At 37.8% G+C, this 25,065-nt stretch overlaps 1 protein-coding gene across 1 annotated transcript in view; it reads left to right on the top strand.

The window, feature by feature from the left end:
* The window catches only part of LOC139727032 (protein HID1-like), a 73,067-nt gene that overhangs the window by 43,801 nt on the left and 4,201 nt on the right, over positions 1 to 25,065 (top strand). The window contains exon 18 of the mRNA XM_071638015.1: positions 14,066 to 14,186. Within this exon, the coding sequence (XP_071494116.1) occupies positions 14,066 to 14,138 (73 nt within the window). The 3' untranslated portion in view covers positions 14,139 to 14,186. The remainder of the gene's footprint in view (positions 1 to 14,065; positions 14,187 to 25,065) is intronic.

The raw sequence follows: 25,065 nt of genomic DNA on the forward strand, positions 1-25,065 counted from the left end.
TTGTGTACAAGATAACAAGAGAACGGGTAAACGGATTTGCACGAAATGTTCAGGGGATGTTTGGATAATGGCAGGTAAGAATCGATTAGATTTTGGTGATAATCGGTTGACCCTTGCAAATTCTGTGTGACCTTGAAGTTTTGACCCCATGGTATAGTGACCACTCCGAAAATTTCCCGTTTCTCACTTTGCGATTTTCCGCTACCATACGAACACATAAACTCCCAAACGATCCGACTTCGCTGCTCAAATGTTCGTAAGAATTCCGAAATTTACGTTTAGGCCTATTTGAGGGACTATGTCCTTCTAGATTTATGAAAGTTCGTTCTCCGTCGTCACAAACTGGCCCGTATTTTGATGATTTTTCAAATTAACATTGATTGTTTTTTTCGTTGGAGGAGCATTTGCTCAGTCAGTCACACTGCACGATATGCGCGCTCAATGTCAATGCGTGTGCAAGGCCGCTGAAAATGCATCGCGCTCTACACTGTTGGTGCAAAATTGCATCGGGGACGTTGCGGCGCTCGTTGGTGACCGAATACTGGTGCAGTAGACATTCGCATTCAACCCTTGCAATGAATAATTTCCGTAGACACTAATCATAGGGGTAATTGCCCAGGGAGCACGTAAATTTTGTTTTTCTTTTGCGCTTTTGTGGATACCATCAAAGATCGTACACTCATACGACCTTTGATATCATCACACTCTTGGCTTGCTATGAGCAAAATATCCCACAACAAAACGGCGTATTTCTCTATTTTTAGCGCTTTTTCGGCGACCCGTCGCGTAGACAATACTCTTAAAACTGGACTTAATTCGCGCGCGCTTGGAAAAGTTCTGATTCTGCACTTTTGACGGTGGTATTTGGGATTTTCGATGGATTTTTGGAGGAGACTAAAGGACTTTCCTGTTGTGAATGAGTGCTACCGTATGTGAAATGATGTGATTTGCGTGTGATGTGACTGTAGAGCCAAAGATCGCACACTTCAGTGTACGATCTTTGGTAGAACTCACTGGCTGGTGATAAAGCACACTGGCAATTAAGTGACCGAATTCTGGTAGATGACCGAATGCACATTATGTTTACCCCGACTTTGTACAAGGCGTGGGTCTGCCGCCTTTGACGGCCCCTCTCTAGTTTTCCTTGTTTCCACCAATGTTTCAAACATCCTCACACAAGTAAGTGTTCAAACTGCAAACTGCTTCATATTCTCGTTTGGTGACCAAGGAATGGCACATGATTCTTGAAAGCCATCTATAGAACATATCAAAAAGTTTTGCAACTCCAAGTTTCACTGATCTGAATGTGCTGATCTGTTCAGCGGTATTTTTTTTTTCTTAAAAGTCTATTATAATTCTGCTGAGCATTATCGAAATGTATGAGAGAGGGCATGATATCTCCAAATTGACTGACAACATAACTTTCTAAACTGTAAATACATCTCATTCCGTCCAAGTGGTACATGTATGTGTCTTTTAAAGTTTCGTAACTTCAAGGTATCAGCTCCTTTCTGCTTTGGTTTTCACTCCCTTCTTTTTGCAGAACCATTATCAGACAATTTGGCTGCATGCAGCTCATTTAAGACATTTAAAGTTTGTTGTAATAAGGAATGCCATAAAAGAGTAATTTCTTGGCCTGCTTTGGAATATAACTTAACTCTACTCTTCCAAGCATAAAGTAACCTTCTATAGCTCATCTTTTCTCATGATTTGTGTTTAGAATGGAGTTAATCAAACCTTCAGTGCATTTCTTTTTTTCTTGAAGAGGATTAAGTCTTTATCTACGAAAGAGAAGTATTCCCTTTGGGGAACCATTATTAGGGCAATTTGACTCCACAAACTTTCCCAGAGAGATTTCAGTTTTTGAGTGATTTCTTTATGAAGTTTACTTTATCTCAAATCTAACTCTTTCCCCTGTTTCATGCTTGGACGAGGATGTTTCAAAAGCTGATCACAGTGCATGTTTTTGTATTGCTTCATTTTTCAAAGAAGATTGGTCTAACTCTGTATTTTTCTTGCACTCTCATGTTTATCTTTGCATGATATATTAGAATATATCTCTATGTTATTTGTGGTAGCATTGAAAATGTTGTTTGATGGGGCCATCTTATAATTGCCTGTGTTCTGAGCAAGATATCCACATTATAAAGGAAAAGGCTCTGTTTGTTGCAGTTACAGTTCCATCCATCCATAGTTGATGAAATTTTGATACAGTCTTCCACCTGAACATGCAATGAAATTATCATTATTTTGGATAATGTTATACTCTAAAGCATTAAAATGAAAATGTAGTTTCATTTTTGTGGTTTTATATTTTGTTTTGCCTATTTTTGTGTCTCGCCTTGGGTATATGTAAACTAGTTTATGTAGTTTTATGTAGGGTTTTTATTAGTGTATTGTATTTATGATGTTATGTAGACTTGTTTTTATTGCAAGGACTGATTAAAAAACTGCCATGGCTGATGTTAGTACCGTGATAAAATGAATGAATGAATGAAGTCACAAAGTATGTGATGCGACATAATGAGGGGCACAGGAAGATGCAATGCTTGATGGGATAGGTGACCGTAAAATCATGTACGTTGGTACATGACATAATTACTCATTCATATCATATCATGAAAAACATTGTTTTAATGCCTTCATTCTTGAGCCTTTTCCAAGTCTCTTGTACATGTACATTATATTATGATTACATTTAAGCCATTTCATGAAGTGAACATGAAGTCATCCCCACCCCCACAGTGCATCATACAATGAGCAATGCTTTGCTGATTGCTTTTCCTGTATGATTTGTCTGGTGAAGGGATATGAATTAGTTATGAAATCAGTGAGCACTATTGTCTTGCCTTAAAAAGAAAGAAGAACTTTTCATGCAAATTATGTCCATTGCACTTTTTCCTAATCACAAACATAAAGCTGTGTGAGCCTCAAGTATTACATGACAAATTATGGCACCAACTAAAATTATGCTGGTCTGAAGCCTGACACCATCCCAAAGAAATTAAGTTTTATAGTGGGTTCTTCCTGAACTTTTCTCTCTCTAAATTGAAGCTTTCCTGTCAATATGACTTTGAGCTTGAAAAGCTTATAAAAGGAAAAAAAAAAGAATGACTTTGAATGTATAGGTTACACAATCATGATCATGCCAAGAACATGTGCTTTCAAATGGCATGCTTTTCATGGTTCTGAATACGACATATGTGGAGTTGCTGTTTCCTTGACTCATAGGCTGTTTCTTTTTCTTGTGAGTTGTGATGACTCATTCAAAGTTAAAGGTATTGTTTATCTCTTTGGGAGCAGTGATTTGAAAAATGTTCGAGTTATCACATTTCATGAGTATGTGTAGGTCAGTTGTACGTATCACAAAGCATCCTACCATATAAACATTTTGCAATAAAGCGTAAAATATAAGGAGATATCACTATTTTTCTCAATTAACCATAACTGTAGACAGTTTATTGTAGAAACAATTTTATTATAACTATTGTTCACATTTTTATATATTTAACAATACGTAACATTGATTACTGATTAACATTTTTACACTGCTTGTTTCTATCCCTAACTCACATTTTGAAACTATTTTAAAGCTGGGTTTTTGTTTCATCTGCAAATGGTGAATTATGCCTTTAATGTCAGCATTCTGTCATGTCATGCGCACATTGTAACATTAATGAACCTTGTGTACAGGAAGTGAGTTGCAGAAAGTCGCTTCCTTTCAGTTCTGAAACAATTGAACAACTCTGATAAATCAAGTGATACAAGCCCATTGTTTTGTTTCCAGCAGTACCATATGTCCCCCCCCCCCAAAAAAAAAAAAAAAAAAAATTACAACGGGACCCTCCGCAATGATATCTTTAAAAATAGTGAATCAATCCAAATACAAATTCAGGGTATGAAACTATTACTCATTGCCCACATCTTGCAGAAAACCCATTCAATTTGCTTCAGTGGTCAAAGAGAAAGAAGGAATTTTGTAGAGGATGTCAAGAATCCCTTTCCTCCAAGTTCTGTCTCATATTGTATTCACACCCAAAATCATCGAAGTGCTAAACTTGGAAGAATCAGACTCATGACATGCTTTACAACATTCCACATTTATCTGTGACCGCTTAACCAAATTGAATAAGGTTTTCTGCAAAATAGAGCTAAGATGTTATATTTTAAGACCCTGAAGTAGCATTTAGACAGTTTAATCATATTGGGTGTTATCAATGCGAAAAATTGATTGTATTTTTTTGGGGGGAACATACTGTATATTTGAAAGGTGAAAGGCTTTTTTAAGTACAGGGGTTTAATTATCATATTGATATGTGATTAGACATATGCATGTATTGATTAGGTGTACATATGCATGTATTTGTGGTTGTGTGTATGTGTGTTTGTTTTGTTTTGTTTTGTTTTGTATTTTACATGTACCTGTATTTGTAAATCATCTTCAAATTCTCAGAATACACTTTATGCACACCAGCATTTGGCAGACTTACAGATCTACACTGTACTATATGTGTTCTGTTTTAAAGCACTGTAACTTTTGATGGACCTATAACTGGGTAGCTTCCAATATGAAGAAGAACTAATGATTTGAGCAGTGGGCCATGCAATGAGTGGGGTGCATTTTTATGTCTGTGCATAAATGAACAAAATGATACCAGTAGGCATACCTTCTGAATAAAGGCCTTCAGTTATGGCTGAAACTTAAATTAACATAAAAAACAGCACCGAAACTGAACAGGTCTGTACAGTCCATGGCCATCCATGCTCAGGTGCTGTTTGTGTGTAATAGGCCTTGGATCTGGTACAGAGTGCTTGAGTGAGCACAAATTATTTTTCTTTTCTTTTTTTCATCTCTCACTCATTCTCTCTTCTTACCGGAGTGTGAATTACAGAAATATTTTTCAATGCATGAATGCAAGTACATCAATAATGGTACAGTGCTTTCCACGATGCTTATTGTCATGGTATTCAGAGCACATTATGATTTATCCTTCAGAGTTGTTTTCTAATATTTGTTGTTGTCAGCATTTTACCAGACTTATCTTGTACTTACATGTAGTTATTGCTTTACAACCTGTTTGTCTTGAATTTATGAGGTTCATGGATTCCTGATAGTCACTGTAGACTTTCGTAATTAGGTCTTTGGTTTCACATGTGCAAGAAAGAAATTCTCCATACAAACTTGACAAGATTTATACATTGAAACCCCTTGAAGTGTGTTTATTATTTAATAGCATATTATGTGTTTGTTTGAAGTAGTGTTTGTGGGCACATTTGAGCATCGTCAAAGACACAATTGTTTTGCTCGCCACATACGGCCAAAAGTGAAATATAGTGGCCTCGTATGAAATGCATTTATTTGGAAGTGAGTATCACCTCTCATTTCTTTTGCTCCACTTTCTTTTTTCAGCATGTGACAAACAGATTGATCTACCAATATGTTGCCTGTTTTAACTTTCTTTTCTTCTTGCATCGTGTAACATTTTCCTTCATTTACAGACCACTTCTCATCCTCTTGGTATGTCATGTCAAACTAACCGCTGACCATTTCATTTCAGTTTCTTGGAAGGAAATGTTAACATCATTTTTAATCATCCTTCATCACTTCCTATTCAATTTCAGTCAGTGGTTTTATCACGCCGCATCTTGACAAGGGATACTAATCCTCAAAAATTTCATTTTGGTAGCTAGCTGGCTTGCTTTCATATCAACCACTAATCTTCAAGGCATTGAGAGCATGCTAGCATCATTGCAGTATTGCACAGTATATGGAAGCCTCATCTAAGGATGAAATACTCGCACAGAATTTTTTGCTTGTGCATTTCTGTTCCTTTTTATTCCATACCGGTATACCTCATGTGGCAGCTAACCTGCTGTAACGCTGGCTGACTCACACCCTTAAAGCCTCATCATCATGTTTTAGCAGGTTAATTACTGAAGCACTCCATGTGCTATGAATTAATGTGAGGACTCCAGCTTCCCCCAGCCATGCTTTCCACACTTTTTCTCAATGGGGGTTGTGGATATATATCAAATTCTTTTTATTATGTCCTTGTATCATAAAGAAGGACTCAGGTTTGTAGATTATAATGCTTTCTGCACACCCTAGATATGAAAGCCAAGGTAGAATTTCATCAGACTTGATATAAGTCTAATCACAAACTATATATTGTTTAATGTAGCCAGTCATTAACAAATTAAGTGGAAGAATATGAAATCTATTATGATATTGATTAGAGGTTCAGCTATATAGCTTTATAGGATAGGAGTGTGTTAATGATTTGTGAGATGAGTGGTTCTGTAAAGACTCGGCTATTAAGTGCATAAAACTGAGAGAGAGAGAGAGAGAGAGAGAGAGAGAGAGCAAGAAGGGGAGAAAAGAGGAAATATAAAAGCATTCTCTCGTAAGTCCAGTGGGTGTAGGTTGCATAAAACCTTTTTGAATACCATATACTAGGATGTGACTTTATCTTTCCCTTCATGTTTATATGGAGAAAAGTCACGTTAGATCTATTACAAATAATTTTTTCTTTTGTTACTTCTTTTGTTCAATGAATACCACTATTTGAAGCGGTTTTGAACAATTACTCAAAGGTTGCAATTTTTGTTTCAATTATTAGCCCATTTGCACATTCAACAGGATAAAAAAAAGGTAGAATTTTTCCTTTGTGTTCTTTTGTTTTTGTTATTGTGTGTGGGTTTTTTATACCCCCGCCAAACGAAGTTTGAAGGGGGTATATAGGAATCAGCGGACGGTCGGTCGGGCGGTCGGTCGGGCGGTCGGTCCGTTGCAAATCTTGCGTCGCGAACTACTTCCTCAGTTTTCAACCGATTCCCATAAAACTTGGCACAGATGTGTGCCTTGGGTTGTAGATGTGCAAGACGTATTTTTTGACAGTACCCTAAAGTACGTTGCCATGGTAACGGCATATTATGGGCAAAAATGGGTACAAATCTTGCGTCGCGAACTCCTCCCACAGTTTTTGATCAATTTTTATGAAATTAGGTACAGATGTTCATCTGAATATGTTAATGTGCAAGACACATATTTCCGCAGTGGCAAAAAGTGCGTTGCCATGGTAACGGCATGTTATTGGTAAAATATAGGGCAAAATGCTTCGTGGCAAACTGCTTCATCAGTGTTCTTCCAATTCTCATGGAATTCATATTGAATGTTTGTCTTAGGATATAGGTCAGCATGACACATTTCTTGACAGTGACAAAAAGTATGTTGCCATGGTAACAGCTCACATATTATGAGCCAAAATGATGGAAAATTTTGTGTTGCAAACTACTTCCTCAGTTTTTGCCCAATTTCCATGAAACTTGGTACAGATGTGTGCCTTTGGTTGTAGATGTGCAAGACGCATTTTTCGACAGTACCCGAAAGTATGTTGCCATGGTAATGGCATATTAATGGCAGAAGATCAAGGAAAGATCTTGCGGATTTAACTACTTCCTCAGTTTTTTGACCAAAGCTTATGAAATGTTGTTTTGACCAAAGCTTATGAAATGTTGTTTGGCGAGGGTATAACCAGTCGCTGTAGCGACATTTCTAGTTTAATGTATGGTTGGTCCAACCTGAAAGGCAGTGTAAAATCATTGCAAAAGCACTGCAAATGTGCAGTTGGCTCTGAAATGGGCAAATATGATGTCATTTCCCAATGATAAAACTAAAGAAAGGAATAGATCCAAGATCTTCAGAGGAACGAGGAGCTAGAAAATAGCATATGATATTGGATATCATGGATGATTAGTATGACTACTCACCCAAGCGTGTGTGACAGCCATAGCAAGGCATTTTCTTGCTCTGACGGGCAGAACAAATCTTGTGAGGATGATCAAGAAGTGTTGATGAACATTTTAACTTTAATGAAGAACACAGTCACCATTTAAGGGGGGTCTGCATTAAAGACCCCCCCAAAAAACAAAAAAAAATCAAAAAAATCAATAGAACTAACAAGTACACATGCCTAATTGCTGTAAGGGACATGTAAAATGCATTTACGCTTGCCAGACTCAGCCACACTGAGCTGGCAAACCTGAAACAAAGTTCTAACATTAAAAATGCAAAAGGCAATAGGAAAGCAATTATTTGGCAAGCACTGTTCAGGTCACGAGGCTTCACTAAAATGTTTCTATATTTTAGCTACAATTATGTCACATGCAGGGATGAAGTTGCTGGAAAGCAGGAAATGATCATATTACCTCTCAAAAAAAGCTGTCTTTGTTTTGTACACCAGGCTATTTACTTGTTTATGTAGTTGATGCTCCTTTCTTTTATTACCGGGTGCTTATTTTGGAAGAATGCCATGTGATGGTTTTATAACCATGGAAATGACAGTATGTGTATTTCATGTTATTTATGGGGGTTAGAAAAGCTGTGAAAGATATTTTTACTAAAATAAAATCAACAAGACAATAGATAAATCAATATAAAGTGCTGTGTACATAACAAGGTGTTGTAGAATAATTTGGTTTGCTTGTACATTGTTGCAAATCCAAAATGGGCAACTGTCCAATATACTGTATGGACCATAATGAATAGCGAGTCCCAATTTTTTGGTGAATCGGGAGTACCTGGGACTTCATTATAGTTTTGTGACTAGTTGAATTTGCGATTGTGAAGTAAAGTACTGAATGGAGAAATGTATGCATGCATGTCACATTCATGTTAGGAACAGAATTGATATTTTCATGTGTGTTTAAACTCACGAATAGCACCTGACTTTAAAATCTGTGAAAATAAAAACCCCGCGTAATGTTCGGTGTATACAGTAATCATGCTTAAGGAAGTGCCCTCATATTCCACAAGTCTGTCAGTGAACCAGGATCTCTGGACAAACTGCAAATGAGTTGTAGCATAACTGTGCCCAATCCACAGCTATGCTGCTTTCAATACGACAAGCTTTCTTCCCCAGGAGAAAATAATGGCAGAGAACAAGGTCTAGACATCCTCACTGAGACATGCCCTGTGTTTCAGTGCCACATTATTGGTAATTTCATCCGGAAACTGAAACCGTTTCTCCAGATTGCTTCCCCGCGCCTTGTTATCATATGTTAACCTCAATTGCTCCACTTTGGTGTGAGCGCATAAAACACGAAGAAAGCCGGGAACAGATTTAGTTCCCTTCTTCTGGTCAAGAGTGGCATTGTAAGGTCATCTTCAGTCTTGACAAGAGCCAGAAACGATTAGATTGCATGCTATTGAATCGAAATTAGGATTGAATACCGGCACATCGCACTCTATACCTTGATTTTTAGCCAGCAACCTCACTTGTTTTTCCGGCCGAAATTTAATTCACAGAGGCAAGGTACAATCTATGCATTAAAATGATGGAAGTTGAGATGGTTTTTCAAACAAAAGCAAAAAAAATGTGTTTGATAAAAGAGCACAGAATTCTTCCTCTGTAAGTATAGTTTGTTTGAGTGCATCTCAAGGGTTTCCTCTGACAAAGTTCAAATACAACTCTTTGGCCCAAATTCACGAAGGTGGTACAAATGAAACCATGGTTTAAACCATGGACAAAAACCATGGAGCGCCAAGTGTCACACGGAATATTTTGTTAAGAAATTGGTCATTTCGTCGACAAAATGACCGTTTCGTTAACGAAATTATCATTTCGTGGACGAAATGTTCATGTAGCTACAAAATGTTGTTATTTCATTACAAAATAATCATTTCATCGACGAAATGACTGATTTCATAACGAAATATTCCATGCAACACTTTACGCTCCAAGGTTTTTGTCCATGGTTTGAACCATGGTTTCATTTGTACCACCTTCGTGAATTTGGGCCTTAAAGTTTTGAGGTGTTGATACAAAGTCAATATGTTAGGAGAACATGAAGGCATCAAACATACACTTTTCATTTCTCGTCTAACAGTGATGCAATGTCAGATCTTATCAAAACGTGACATTTTACCATATTAATGTTTGGGTTTGCCTGACAGTGTATATAATCATAATTTATGTGTTCTATTATCTTAATATCTCTAGAGTAGAAAGAGCTTCTTTTTCTAGCCTGCTTATTGAAATATATCCATCTTGTGAACAGACTTGTGTTTCGTTTTGCCTCAAACTCAAGTTGAGCTGCGAAACAAACAAACAAATTGAAAGCAAGAATTAAAGTCTTTCTGATATTTTCAGATATTTTCTATGAAGACTTAGAGATACAACACCTGTCAATTACCCTTAACTAAGTCTTTTTTCAGTCTTAGATTTATTGTTCAAGTATGACCTCAAATTTACAGTATTACTGTAGCATGCCATTTAATCTTCTTCAGTAGTTAACCCGTTGAGGGCGAGTCCCGAGTTTACCCGGGCAAGCGTCTATGGGAAATGTGTGTTGTAGCAAAATCAAGCCGTCCTCAACGGGTTAAATGAACATCAGATTTCCCAGAAGAACCCCAACCTGTCCTTTCTCACTTCTCCAATATTCATCATTGTCAGAGCAATTACTTTGAAATTATGATTGTAATTCTAAGATTAGCAGTGCTGTGTTTTAGTATTATCTGAGTATGTGAGACCAGTGAGAAATGTCACATCTGTTGTGTGATAAGGCTTTGTCTGTCCTGGATGTGTTAAGATTATTCTGTGATCAGAGCCAAGTAAGTACTGTATGCCAAATATTTCATGATGTTTTTATTTTTGCGAATTAGCGAGTTGGGTGCTATTTGCAAATTTAAAAAAGACACAAATTTTTTATATTAACTCTGATCCCGACATGAATATGACGTGCACACATATATTTCTCCATTCAGAACTGTACCCCACAATTGGGAATTTAACCACTCGCAAAATTGTCGGGAAGTCCCGATTTGTGAAAATATAGACTCAGTACATACGTATATGACATACAGACTCGCTAAATATGTGACATATGCAGTAACCTTTTATTGTATATTTTACCTTAAAAATTGCAAAATGATTTGCTAAATGTGTCTTGGTAAGGGGAATGCAGGTTTGTAGTTTTAGATTTAGAGGAAAATAGACTTTACAGATGTTAACACCACCTGCCTTGTAACATGGTTTGCATTTTTTTTTTTTAGATCTGTATTGCTGTTGTAACCATGTTCTTTGACAATCACTAAAAATATATTGAGATTGAATTGAAAAAAAAAAGCAACCACAAGCAAGCAAATTGCGAGAGTGTAAGTTCAGAGTTACAGATGAGATGTACTCTCTCCATGAGGTTTACTGATAAGTTTTTTTTCTTGTCCATGCATATGAAGTTTTATCTTGGAGTATTCCACAAAGTCACTGAAACTAATGTTAGTCTTTAAAGCAAGCGATCGTGCCTTGCATGTCTCAGGTGACAGAAATCGTACTTGTCGATGCATATTATTCTGTAACTGAGCGTCATGAAATATTTTGGAGTGGTCCTCTCAGATCTTGTGAATAATGCATGACAAGCGGTAGGCGTGCCTTGCTTAATGGATTATCAGGAGTACCTTTAATTCCCTGGTGGTATTCATTTATGCTGTAGAAAAAAAAAGCTACATGTCAGTGACTCTTTCATTTGATCATATAAGACCCCAACCAAGCGATAAAAGTGGATTTGCAAGCAGTGCTTAATTTCCTAGGCTGTTTACAGAGAACATGATTTCAGAAAACCAGAAGTTCAAAGAAAATGAGAAACAATTTTTCTTTTCTTTTTTTCCATCATAGCAGAGTGAATCTGCATGCAGAATGAGACTGGTGTTTGCAGTAAACTTGCCTTGACAGTTTTTTTCAACCGGGCATGGCATCTAGGCAACTTAGAATGGAAAGTAGCAAGATTCTTCTTCTTTTTTCTTTTTTTTTTCAAGGTCACAGTAGCATGCAGTGAAGTCAGATAGTAGTATATAGTTTCTGTACATTTCAAAAGATGAGTAAATCTATTGCTTGTCCTCTAAAAAAAAAAAAAACCTGTGTCAACGAAATGACTAATTTCGTAACGAAATAGGCCATGCGACACTTGGCGCCCCATAAAAAACTACGGTCTTTGTCCATGGTTTAAACCATGGACAAGATTGTACCACCTATGTCAATTTGGGCCAAAGGGTCTATAGAAAGTCTTATTTGAATCTTGTAGAGGTTAATCACAGCAAGCATTGCTGAGTGATCAATGATATAGTTCTCCAGACATTATGTCTTATCTGATATTATTTTAGGGTTTGAAAGGGCTATTATTCGGATTATTATTAGGGTATTTTAGAGTTATTAGTGGGGTCTGTAGAAAGACAACAAAATTTGAATCTTGTAGACAAGGGGTTAATCACAGCGAACATTACTGAGTGATTGATAGAAAACTAGTTCTCTAGACATATTATGTTTGATATTATTTTACAAAAAGGGAAACCATGCAAAGAATAAAAAGATTATGCAGTATACAATCAGCTTCAGTATACTATGAACTAGGTTAAGGATGTATGAATGTAGTAGAATGTGTGTGTGTGTGTGTGTGTGTGTGTGTGTTTGTGTGTGTTTGTGTGTGTGTGTGTGTGTGTGTTTGTGTGTGTGTGCTTTTAACTGGGTACATCTTAGGCATTTGTGTGTCAGTATTGTCAATATCCATATATTCATCATTGAGTAATGTTAAAAATAGTCAATCATTAATCAAGGATTTAGTGTTTGATACCATGTATTAGTTGATCTACATTATGACATATGATTTTTTCCTTGGCTGGTGAAGTAGTTAAAACATCATGGTAACTTGTTTCAGTCATTTATTTGTGGCTTTATCTAGAAACCAGCCGGCATACCCAGGCAATACATCATATGACGCAAGCATGTCATCGTCAAGGGCTGTTATTGAAAGTATCTAATGTACAGAGCAGTGTTTTATTTCAGCATAACAGTGGCGGCAGGCTGGATTTTGATCAAATACGATAGGAGAAAAGCAATATCGCGGGGAATCAACCTCATGCTAGTTTATCCATGATGATAATTGAGCTGACTGAGTTAATGGGAGATGCAGGGATGTATGAGTATGCGCTTTGGGAACAGGCATGAAGAAAACGTGAATGACGAAATTGTGAAGCCATGTTTTGGTCGCCCCATGTATAGTCAAGAGGATTAAATTCCCATGGTATGAGATGTTGATGGAGAGCAGAGAGAGAGTCAACCCTTACAGACACATTGTTGCAATTTACCAGCATCAAACATTTCAGTCAATGGCTAGTTTATGTTCAGTTTCAATTTCTGTGTCCACGAATCTTACTTCCTAATGACTAGTCTTTTTCCAGTCTCTGATATGTCCTTTCATTCAAAATGACTGTCCTCTTTATGTAGATTCTTCTTTCCAAACATTGATAGTGCACCTCAGTAATTTTGGGATCTGTTGCTTTGATGTGATCTTGAATTGAAACATATCTGCCATTTTGTCTGGTGTATCAGCCATATTGATACACCCCTGAGTTTTGACCAGTAGTCTACCGTATCTTTTGGTAAAAACAAAAGAGAGTACATACATGTGTTGGTATCCATGGCATCTTCTATTGCATCTTGAGATGTTGTTTTCATTGTATTCAAAGTCGGTTCTGTGTTTGTTGAATGTATAGAGCAGTGTTCGAGTGTTAAGGAGCGTGACAGGAACTTAGAAGTGACTTAAATATTTTAAGCCTACGTAATTTATCATTTAATGCACCATCTAATCTGCCCTAGAATGATAAAAACTGGCTTTTACATGTCTGCTGCCAAAATGTACCGTGCAGCAAATTTTTGTACAGACATAAGACTACTTTTTGTGCAGAAGTTTGCTGTTACTGTGTATCAACCATGCTTCCTATGTTGAGGGTTTTCCTGTCAGCAGAAATGAACGATCAATACACCAGTAAACAGAGAGTAACCATGCTCTGTGAAAGTTATCTTGTCATTCTCTTTTGTGAAAGTCAAAGGAGATGTTTAAAGGAATGGAGGACTCAAAGGCAATTAACAGTATTCACGTATACCTAATTTGCCATTTTAGGCCTGTGATTAATTGATATCTTGTAGTGCATGGACATGGCTTGAAACCAAGATGTCTGTGTTTGGTGTGGTATAAATGTTTTATAATTTTTGTTTTGTGTGTCATGTGACAGGAATCTGGAGCCCCCCATCTGGTACGACACGGGCGTTCGGCTCTTTGAAGTACAACGCATCAACGAGAGCTAACAACACTGAAGGAAGCAACTCACAAACAAAATGTCTTCCACATTCCTGGTATATTTGACACTTCTTGCTTTTTGACATGATCAACTGTTTTCTTCTAACATTTTTCTTCTGATTCATTCCAACTAACATTCATTTTTCCCCTCATTCTGTCTGGTATGGTGTGTGTTTTTGTCTGTTTATTTTTTACTTCCTCAGGCTAAAGGTGTAATTTGAGAGGTTTCTACATGTTGAGAATGGTATCAGTGACACCATTCTTAAGCTCATTGTTTGCAAGTGTTGGATCAACGCAGCGAAGCGGGCAAATCTGGAAAAGCCACAAGGGGTTTGATGTTCCCTCTCCACCACAATAAAAATGCAAATCTGGGAGCAATCAAGCTAATGAAAGTGATGAGGCATCGCCATGGGGGCAAAGTGGTCCATCTCGGCGTCATCGGATGCCCTCTCACTCTCTCTGAGCCGTCAGACATTATAGTTTTTAGGAGATGTCCCCCCCCCCCCCACCTCGCATTCGTAGAGTTGTGTCCCAGTAGCGTATGGCATGGGAAGGCTGGCTCAGTTTGGATACATTCAAGAATCTCCCCAAAAGAATTGTGGGCAATAGCTGTATCACTGACAGCCAAAAAATCTTGACTGGAGTCGACCGTAACTGATAAGCATAGACTTGATAGATGCACAGACACATTGTAATTGCTGATTCGTTGTTTTCGTATGTATCCTGGTGGGCACTGAATGAAGATCAGTTCAATTAGCATTCCCCATGCTACCAGTCATTAAAGGTGTCTTAGTTTTACTGTGACTTAATTCAAACCACAAGTGAAAAATAATCTGTGTTACACTTGCTCATTACATGGTAAATTACATGTCATTGAGTGTAATACTTTTTAGATTGTCATATTTTGGTGTGTCCTTTCACATTTATCACATCAAGATATTTCAACATTCTGAAGTGATATATATTCTTTGCAGTTTATGTGGATTTGTTGAATGACTATTGAATGTTGACTCTGAAGCACGTCAAGATTATCCCCTGAAATGAGCACAGAAAGTTCTAAATTATGTTTAACCAACATACACACGTACTGTTGTTTCAAGATTCAAATGCAGTATAGCAGTACTGAAATTGTGTCAACTGAATGATGAGTAGTTGACAAAAGAGTTTAACATTCTTTGTTATCAGCATTTAGCAGCAGCTCTATAATAGCTGCCATGATGGACGGACACATGCAATATCCACAGACAAAGTCCTACTCCCCACTCCACCACCCACCCCCCCCCCCCCAAAAAAAAGAGAGAGCTATATAGGATAAGAATATTACTGCTAGCTAGATGAAATTATTTTTCCTGAGATTATAGTCTCTCAATTCAATCACTTCATTTTACAGTTTGACCCCTTTGACATTTTGACAAGAGTAGAGGTCTCTTGTGTATGCAATCCCTAGTAGCCTTTTCATATCGATTGCAGTCCAGTAAGAGTTGTGAAAGAAGTCAACTTATGGCTGGGAATTAAGCACGGCTTTATGAAGGATGGGCCTGGTGTGCTGTGTGGCAGCTGAGGAGGCGAGAATATGGGATGAGATGATGCATTGGCATAGCAACGAGATGAGAGACCGTAGGTCTGATTTAAGTCTGTCAGAGAGAGCAATTAAAAATTTTGTGCAAACCAGAGTGATCAACCAGAGTGATCATCAGAGCAAGATGAAGACTGAATTGAGAGGAAAGGATGTATGGCTGAGGGATGTCAATCTTCTCTTACAAAATCAAATCAGAATTTTATTAGAAATCAGCAAATTTTTAGCTAATGTTGGCAGCCTACACTGTTTTACTACAACATCATTTAATCGGCTGACTGTCAAAGCAGTTGTCTGTTCTATTAGACCTTCCAAATATTTTGAACTCTGTAGAGATGACCACTAGAGAACCAATAACTTGAATCTATTATTTCATGCTGAGTTTTGCAGCATGATTAAACGAGAGTTTAACCCTTGGTCGTTCTGATTCTGTCATTGTCATATGTTGGTCAAATTTTAGGAAAAATGTTCACATTTTATAACCAAGTGTGTGTTTCATAAAGCTGTTCTTAAAGTTACAAACGACTTACGAACGACTGGAACACGTTTTGATGTGCTATGCTTATCAGAATTTCAATAATTCAGCACAAGAACTGATCTACAGTTTTATGAAACATCCCCAGATTTTATATTTGCTCAGGCTGGAATGATAATAATGATAACTAGAGAAGCACTCTGAGAGCGCAGACCTCCACCAAGCAGCTACTTTCCACCACTGACCTTGTTCTTCCATAGAGGTCAGTGATTTCCACCCATACGACCTATGCATGCTAAAAAAATTGCCCGAATTCCCGATGTAGAAGCCTTTGTTACGTCATAAACCCTCAGCTGTGTGGTGCACCTCGCACAGCAGAAACTAGAACACACACTTTAGTGTGCGTATAAAAACCTCAAAAATGTGCAGCTTGAACTCCCAAGTTCATTGACCTTACCTGGCAAAATATCGAAAATCCTTCATAAAATCCATAAAAATGTTTGGATCATCACCAAATTTGAATCATCTGTTTTTTGTGTCATTCTCAACCTTTGCCTGCAAGTTTCATTTAAATCTGTTCACATCTTTTTGAGTTATTTTGCACACAGACAAACAAACGGTATTACGAAAACATAACCTCCTCCCTTGGCGGAGGTAATAAAGAAAAATGGCTCATAGAGGAAGGAAGACAGAGAGAGAGAATGAGATGATGAGAGTGGGGAAGATACAGATTGGGAGGGATACTAGAAAGGAGAGAGATATATTACCTATTTTTGTCTCTTTCTCTCATTACCATGGGCAATAAGATTCCACTTAATGATTGTTGATGCCCTGACTCCATAACACTAACAAGCCATGAATTTTCAATGCAGCTTTATTGCACAATTGCCGTGTTCATCCAAGCGAGAAAGGCCCTGGGAATTGGAATGCTTTGATCGTCACGGCAACCACGGCTGAGACATGACGGCATCCGTTTCTCAGAGCTCTTCTCCAAAGATTTCAGTCTGTCTCTCCTTTAGTGTTATCCTTATGTGAATTTATGAATGAGGGAAATGATATACGCATTGTGCAGTAACCTATTTTTTTTGACATAACACTTTCACATTAGTGATCTTCATTGGCTGAACAGCATGGGGGGGGGGGGGGAGGAAGGAAACTTCCTCCCCCCCCCCCCCAAGAAAAAAAAATGCAAACACAACACAAACAGAATTCCTGTATCTCAGTAAGTATATGAATGATTTGTGATGACTGAATGGTACCTGCAGCTCTGCAATATGAACATTTTCATCATTATATAAGTGTTCAAAAGGATGAATATCTCGCTGGAGAAATAACTTTAGGTGTCCAGATTTTTTCTCCTGGGATATTATGTGATCATTCCAAGGTATAGAAAAGGAATGGAATCTGCATACTATATATATGCCATGCATTAGATATGGCACAAAGGTTTCCTTTGAAGAGATAGCTTTTTTGAATTACCAGCATCTACATTGGCTCAGGTGTGTAAATTTCTTGTTTTGATACATAAAACTACTGAACATCACTAAAATGTTGCTGACCCTCGACCTTTCCATAGAGAATGGTGCAGAGAGGCAGCTGGGGTTTTCATTCTGACCATAGTGAAATTGACAGAGAAAGAGAAATGTGTGAAGACAGTATGGGGTTAAGACTCTCTGTTAAAGACATTTCGGAGCTTAAAGGGGGTTTGCAGTACTGGGTGGGGTAGGGATTCATGTTTTTTACATTCCTAAAGTGAGATAATGAAAAACATCTTATGAAATATGAAAGAGCATGTAATTTTTAAAAGGATTCATCATTTATTCTATGAAAATTGGTTTTCAAATGGCTGAGATGTCCAAAAAAGTGATAATGATAAAAGACGACAGGCCACAACTTTATTAGGAATTCTTTATTTCACCTTGTTTTTGGATATCTCGGCCACTTCAAAACCAATTTTCATCAAATAAACTTTTGATACCCCCTAAAATTGCATGCTCTTTGACATCTCATAGAGTGGTTTCTGAATATCTCGCAAAACGTTAAAAGCTAAATCCTCACCTCGACCAGAACTGTACACACCCTTTAAAGGTGCCATCACACAAAATACAACAAGAATCATGTACCACGAGATTGCTGTCTCCAGACAATTAACAAAAAGCTGCAATTGGTGTGTGAGAAGATGCATTCTAATGTTTAATATTGATTGTCATGGTGATACGTGCAAATCATTGTGTTAAGTCTTTAAATGTCAACAACTGTGTGACAGGTGTGTTGTGGATGTCAAAAGGTCAGCTCATTGGAATAATAATGCACTGTGTGTGGTCTTTTGTTGTGCTATTTCTTGCTTTGTTTTAAAAAATGCTGTAATTATCAGTGAGTCACGCTTACGTTTGATTGCAATGTGGTCCTCAGTGCCATAGTCATTCGTTGAAACACCGTGGTATAGTGAGTGAGGCTCTGGATAAGTAAATGGAAAGTCGTAGGTTCAAATCCTGCCAGGATCGTTCATTCTTGGACTAGATGTTTGAATTACAATGTCCTTTGTGACCCTGATGTAAGAATGGGTACCTGGGCCACATGTTGGAGTAATGATGTGATAATAAAAGCAGGTCTGCCTAGAAGGCAGGTCTAACACAGTCGATTCTACCCTGGATAAACAAAACAATGTGACCCATTATTATGGTTTTTTGTTTGAACCAATTCCTCTGTATACACATATTATAATCGATCTCACAAATATATCCATGCATGCACAGCTGTCTTGCCTGTTTTTTATTCGTAAAGGTTGTTCAAACCAGCTGTCATCTCAATTAGTTTGAGTTTGAGGATTAGTTTGTCTGATTTGATTGATTGCTGTCGTCATAATGTACAAATTTGATTAGATACATTTGATTAGGCTGTTAAAGAATAGAATTGAACATCAAATACAGGCAACTCAATTTATCCATCAAGGACATAGACTCATTATTGATGATAATATTTATTGATGTTATCTAATAAGTAATAAAAGGTAGGTTGTGGAGTGTGACCCTAACTGAAATTAGTGTCGCACTTTTAATTTAGCGAGTCTTTGTTCATTGCATGCTGTGTTTGCGCCATCTGAACTTTCTTTCAGTTCAAGCACTAATGAATCCTAATTGATTGCATTATAAGAAGTAAGGAATGAATGCCCCTGTAAAAAAGGTGCAATTACATTGTTCAAATGATATTCTTTTTTTAAGTATAATCTCTTTCAATGGAAACCCTTTATGAGAGCCTTTCATCTTCTACAGCAAACAGTATAGGGCACCAGTTTGAGTTGTTTTATTATGTGAAATTTATGTTGTCTTCCAACTGTAAGTGCAGTATTCTCTGCTTAATCGGGTAGTGTCGGGCAGAGCATTTCTTACCAGATTAAAGCGGAGTACCCAATTTGCCAGAGAGCGTGTTTCATTCTTGTCACCCTGCAGCTCCCACTTATCATGCACGCATCTGCAACATGTACATGGTATGTCACTACAGCCACAGCTCGTCGAAAGTCACATTTTTTTTAAAGGACAAGTCCACCTTCATATACATAAGGATTGAGAGAATGCAGCAATATTAGTAGAACACATCAGTGAAAGTTTGAGGAAAATTGGACAATCCGTTCAAAAGTTACGAATATTTTAAGTATCTGCGCAGTCACTGCTGGAAGAGAAGACTACTGCAGTGTATGATGTCTGTCAAAGGGTTTCTCGGAGGACGACCGCAATAATAAACTGAACACAGTGAATTATCGTTACAAATCAATTGGGTCATCCGACTCTTTTATTTAAACAAAGTCGGTGCACTGTGGGATGTTGTCTCCCGAATGTCAATACAAAGTCACCGAAAGAAAAATGTTTTCGGGAAGAAAAATGCAAGACAAAAAATATATGTATATAAACAAATTGTTTTATACTATCCTCATTTCTAATAAGCCCCTATATAAGCACGTGCATTTTTACGTATGAAAACCCCCTGTGACTTAAGTCCCTACATATCAAAGGCACTTTCACGTTGTCGATAACCGCGCGATGACTGTACAGTGTTGCTCAGGCGAAGCCGGATCCTGGCGTCGGATACGCGGTTCACGCGAGGTGGCGGACGCCTGGTCCTGCAGTCCGTCGCGGCGTGAAGTGCATACGGGTGTGGCAGCATGGCGTGGCCGGATACACACGGTCAAGTGGCGTGGGTATTGTCCGGTTCGCAGGTGTCTGCCTGTGTCTGTCCACAGCTGGGCGCGGGATTACTCGAAGACTCAAAGACTGGGCGGTATCCGACTCCGGATACGTCCTCCGGACAGTCCGGATACTCAGTGCCTGGATACGGACGGCTAGAAATATAACAAATCCCTTGTCAAAATACATTTCTACCCAGCTACTAATCCTCAACCCCTATAATACAACATTTGCGCTCACCCTTGCAGTAATGTGTTAAGGCAGAAATATATCTGAACATCCTCAGCTTATTATCACATCAACTTTCTCCTTTCATGTTTATTTTAACTTTTCTTACAAAAGAATATTAAAGTTTATGGCACATTTCAGTTCTGTTGCAATAAATTGTCATACAATGAAATGCATGAGCGTAGCAGTGACATATCATGAAACCTGCGATAAATCAAAAAATCACACAACTAAGGGGACAGTTATCACAATCCAGCGATAGAATTAATCTACCAAACAATGCAAATCTCCCCTGTAAAAACTCGCTTTTCGCTAACTTCCGTTTCTAACTTCACATGTATACTCTTTACACTGTATCTCTCGTCGTTCTAACATTCATATCCGAATTTCACAGAAGACATACTTTCTCTTACCATTAATTTCTGTGTCTGAATCAATTCACAGCTACGCTTTATCGATCCTTATACGTATCGTCCTTGGCGTAGATATGTGTATCAACACAGATCGATAATATTACTAATATCATAATTATTACAATTATCAGAAAATAATTTTCATAGCAATTTCACCAGCAACAAAACTCGTTGTTTAGGAGTAAAATCTCAGTGCTATTTCTTTTACTCAAACGGTCTCACTTTTGGTGTAATACAAACAACCTAACCCTCTCACTGCCAGACTAATTCTCCCTCTGGCTTAAATATTTTGGCTCATTACGTACATAAAAACAAACATCATTTCAAGCTATATTTCAAAAACCTCACATGGTTTATTTGCTTTATACTCTTTAACATTAACATTTCTTTACTACTATTCTAATCGATTAAAAAAAAACTTCTTTTCTACCGGGTGCTAAATTAAGTAACAATACCAAATTCTGCAAAACTTACAGCTTCTCGGTCCCTTTTCCTTTTTTGAGTGACGGCCAGCGGTGTCTACGGGGAATGCACCAAGCGACGCAGCCGAATTAAATGCAATGATGCTCAGGCCCTGTTCTTGGCTTGTCAACCCGTCTGCGCACCTTCTCGCCAGCAAGCCTCAAATGCAACTGTTCACTCTCGCTGCTCACTCACTTCACACCCGCACCCTAACCATACATTCCTGTCACATACCATTCAAATCATAGTTAAATTGTTTTCCAAAATATTTGTCTACATCTCACCAGCTCCCTCTATTGACACCAGAACAACATATACTCTATCACCAATGTCAGATTCATTTTGACAATGTCACATGCGTACAACTATATAAGGAAAATAAAAAAACAATTTCACAAAACTTTACTTTGTGAATAAAGTGCACGTTTCTTCGACTCGCTACTGACGTATGTTAAGGGTAATATTATTCCCCCTGCCTTCTGAAAGAGAGAAGTCGAGGGTTCTTTTGTTATGCGAGAAAAATGGAAATATGTTGAATTTTCTTTATTCTTTCTTTATATCGTTGTACTCATGTGACATCACAAGCTATAGTAGTCTTTTCATCCAGCCGTGGCTGAGCAGAAACTTCAAAAATTCTTAACTTTTGAACGGATTGTCCGATTTTGCTCAAACTCTCACTGATGTGTTCTACTAATGTTGCTGCATTCACTCAACCCACATGTCTATGAAGGTGAACTTGTTCTTCAATTTTGCAGAAGCCCCAATTTCCCTCCTGATGGTTTCAAGAAAAACAACTTTTAAAATCCTGACAGATCCCTTGTTGATGACCAACTGCAAAGGATATCCATAATCAGTAATCCATTCCGAGGGTCTGCTTACATGAGTGGAAGACTCGCCATTCATGAAAGTACAATGTATGTAAGACAGACAAGTCACACAATGTATTGACGTGACATTGTAAAAGACAACTAGACTTCGTAAACTTTGCATGCAGCTGTAAACTATGTTGTCCCTATTAATGGCAATTTTAAATTTTTCATGAACATTTCAAAGAAAGGCTCAGTGGTCTCAGTAGAGGTACAGCAGCTTATTCTTTGTTTCTGTTGAGAGCTGGGTAGACATGTGTAATGATTAGTGTGTCACTGTGAGTGTAGTGTGGAGTGTGTGATGCTGGTGTAATGGTTTGTATGCAACATGTATAAAATGCATCTACACTGTTAGTGATACGTGGAATTGGTCGTCACTGCACACTAATATCTTGACGATAAACGTAAACCGTAGTGCTCCATCACCTCTCAGCACCTCACAATTTCTTGATAATCTGTATTTACATGCATTTCAAAGACTTTCTGCGGGGAAACAAATTGAGAATGGATGAGGCTTGTCTGAAAAATTTAACTGAATAGTCTGGCTACCCGATTATCCAGTACATAACATGCATCGTAACTATCTGTTCACATTGTATGTCTATTAAGTGGCGTATCCGATTAAGCTGTCCACCCGATTACCGTAGACTACTGTACTGTCAACTGCAAAGTGGCGTTGATCTGATTTTAGCAACATGATATTAAGAGATGGGAGAAATGCTGCATTTTAGGATGACAGGTTTATGTCTCTGCCACAAAGTGGTGCTGGAGGCATTGTGTTTTCAGGTCGTCTGTCCATAAGTCCGTCTGTAATCAATTTTGTGGATGGTGTTACTTAACCGTTTAAGTTATCCAGACAAAACTTTGTGGAGTTGTTTAAAATGCTAAGATTTAATCCCGTCCCCCTTTTGCATATCTCGGAAGTGACTCAAGATATCTTCATGAAACTTAAGTACTGTATGGCCTGACATTGATTCCCTTTGGAAGTTTGGGGTCAGAGGTCAAAGGTCAATGGTCAGGCCAAAATGGTGGTAAAATTACACGTCTATTTGGTGCTGAAACTGAAACCCTGGAAATGCCATGTACACAAAGCAGGGTAATTAAACTTGGTAATGACTAGCTGTAACAGGGCTGCCAACACTGGAAACTAGTTGAGAGTGAGACTCCCATAGGCCAATGCTATGATTTAGGAGTCAAAATGAGTGAGATCAATAGAAATGCATGCAAATGAAATAAAGTTGTGGAGTGAGAAAGGACCAAAATGTGTGAGAGTTGGCAACCCTGCTGTAATATACAATTTTATACATGTAATAAATGTATTCCCACACAGTGATTATGTTTGCAAGACATTTTTGGACCATAGAGACAAAGGTCAAGTGAACATGCTAAAAGTTCACTGGTATTCCATATTTTGAAAGTGGTTCAAGGTAATGTCTTGGAAATTGATGTACAATTACCAGATGATTATTTGCCGATCATGTGAAATTGACATCTCACATTGGCGCATACAGTATGTACCGTAGACCTGTTGGGAGAATAATGCGATATGGCGGAGGCATACTAGTCGCCATAGCAACATAACTAGTTTCTTTATTTGAGATTCAAAAGGAATGACTACGTCTGTAGTTCTTAAATCAATTTTAAAATGTCTGTTTTTTGTTTCAAGGCTTCCACAAGAGTACCTTGTAGAGAGAGAGAGAGAGAGAGAGAGAGAGAGAGAGGGTGCCACCGATGGTTTTAGAGTTTGTGCCTACCTTAAGAGGCCACAAAATTTTCTAGATAGGGTAAGAAAGGGGTACTGTATCATGATCTGTGATGCACACCTGTGTTTGTTGCACAATATGTTTACATGCCAAGTTTCTGTGAGTGTGCATGAGGCTCTCTGAAGCCTTTGATATTTAGTGTGTTATCAGAAAAGAATATGAATGTCTCCCAGAAACAGGAATTATTTTCACCCATTGGAATAATATAAATGCGCAAATATATCCCTGATTCCTTTTTTAAACGTTCATGATTTTGGTGCAAATATGTTGACAGCTCTAAAGATGTACTTGCCATCTAGTTTTAAGTTTGCTTATCTGGTAATGGAGCAGTTTGATATGGGTATGGTCACCATGTGCTGAAAAAAAAAACAAATAGTGAGGGGACTTTTTGAAACATTTTTGGAATGATCATCAAGTAAATCACAAAGATATTTGTGAGGTCATGAAAAGATGTTAAGGATGTACACCTAGAGGTTAGCAGTGATTGGATTGGTGTGCAAAAGGTATCTTGATGAATTGTAAGAGGTTTCAATTGTTAGGTAGGTTTGGAGTGATTCCAGGATCCAAGAAGAGAGAAAGATACTGCACTGTTTTCACATGGTTGAGAGAAGCCACCATGGCAAGTGGTAATCATGAGGAAATGTTTGTATTCATTAATCATCAATCTGTAAGACTGTGCCTGTAAATCTAACCCTCTCCCCATTGCAAGCAACCTCAAAGCAGTCTTTAAACAAATGACCGGGCTTGTGGAATTTTTGTGATGCGAATGTTTGTTGCAGGCGTGTCAGGATGAAACTGACAGTGGAAAAGAATTCGTCACGCTAAATGGTGCATAACTCTGAAACAAACTTCTGCAAACTGTTCATAAAGAAATTTGAAAATGTCTGCTTATTGGGGAATATAATATTACATACTTAAGCTTGAATAAGTGACATATATACGTTATGTATATCCTACATTACAAGTGAAAA

The sequence above is a fragment of the Diadema antillarum genome, unplaced genomic scaffold (assembly GCF_040938485.1).
Source record: "Diadema antillarum isolate AM-2024a unplaced genomic scaffold, OU_Dant_1.0 scf00000017, whole genome shotgun sequence".
Taxonomy (NCBI): domain Eukaryota; kingdom Metazoa; phylum Echinodermata; class Echinoidea; order Diadematoida; family Diadematidae; genus Diadema; species Diadema antillarum.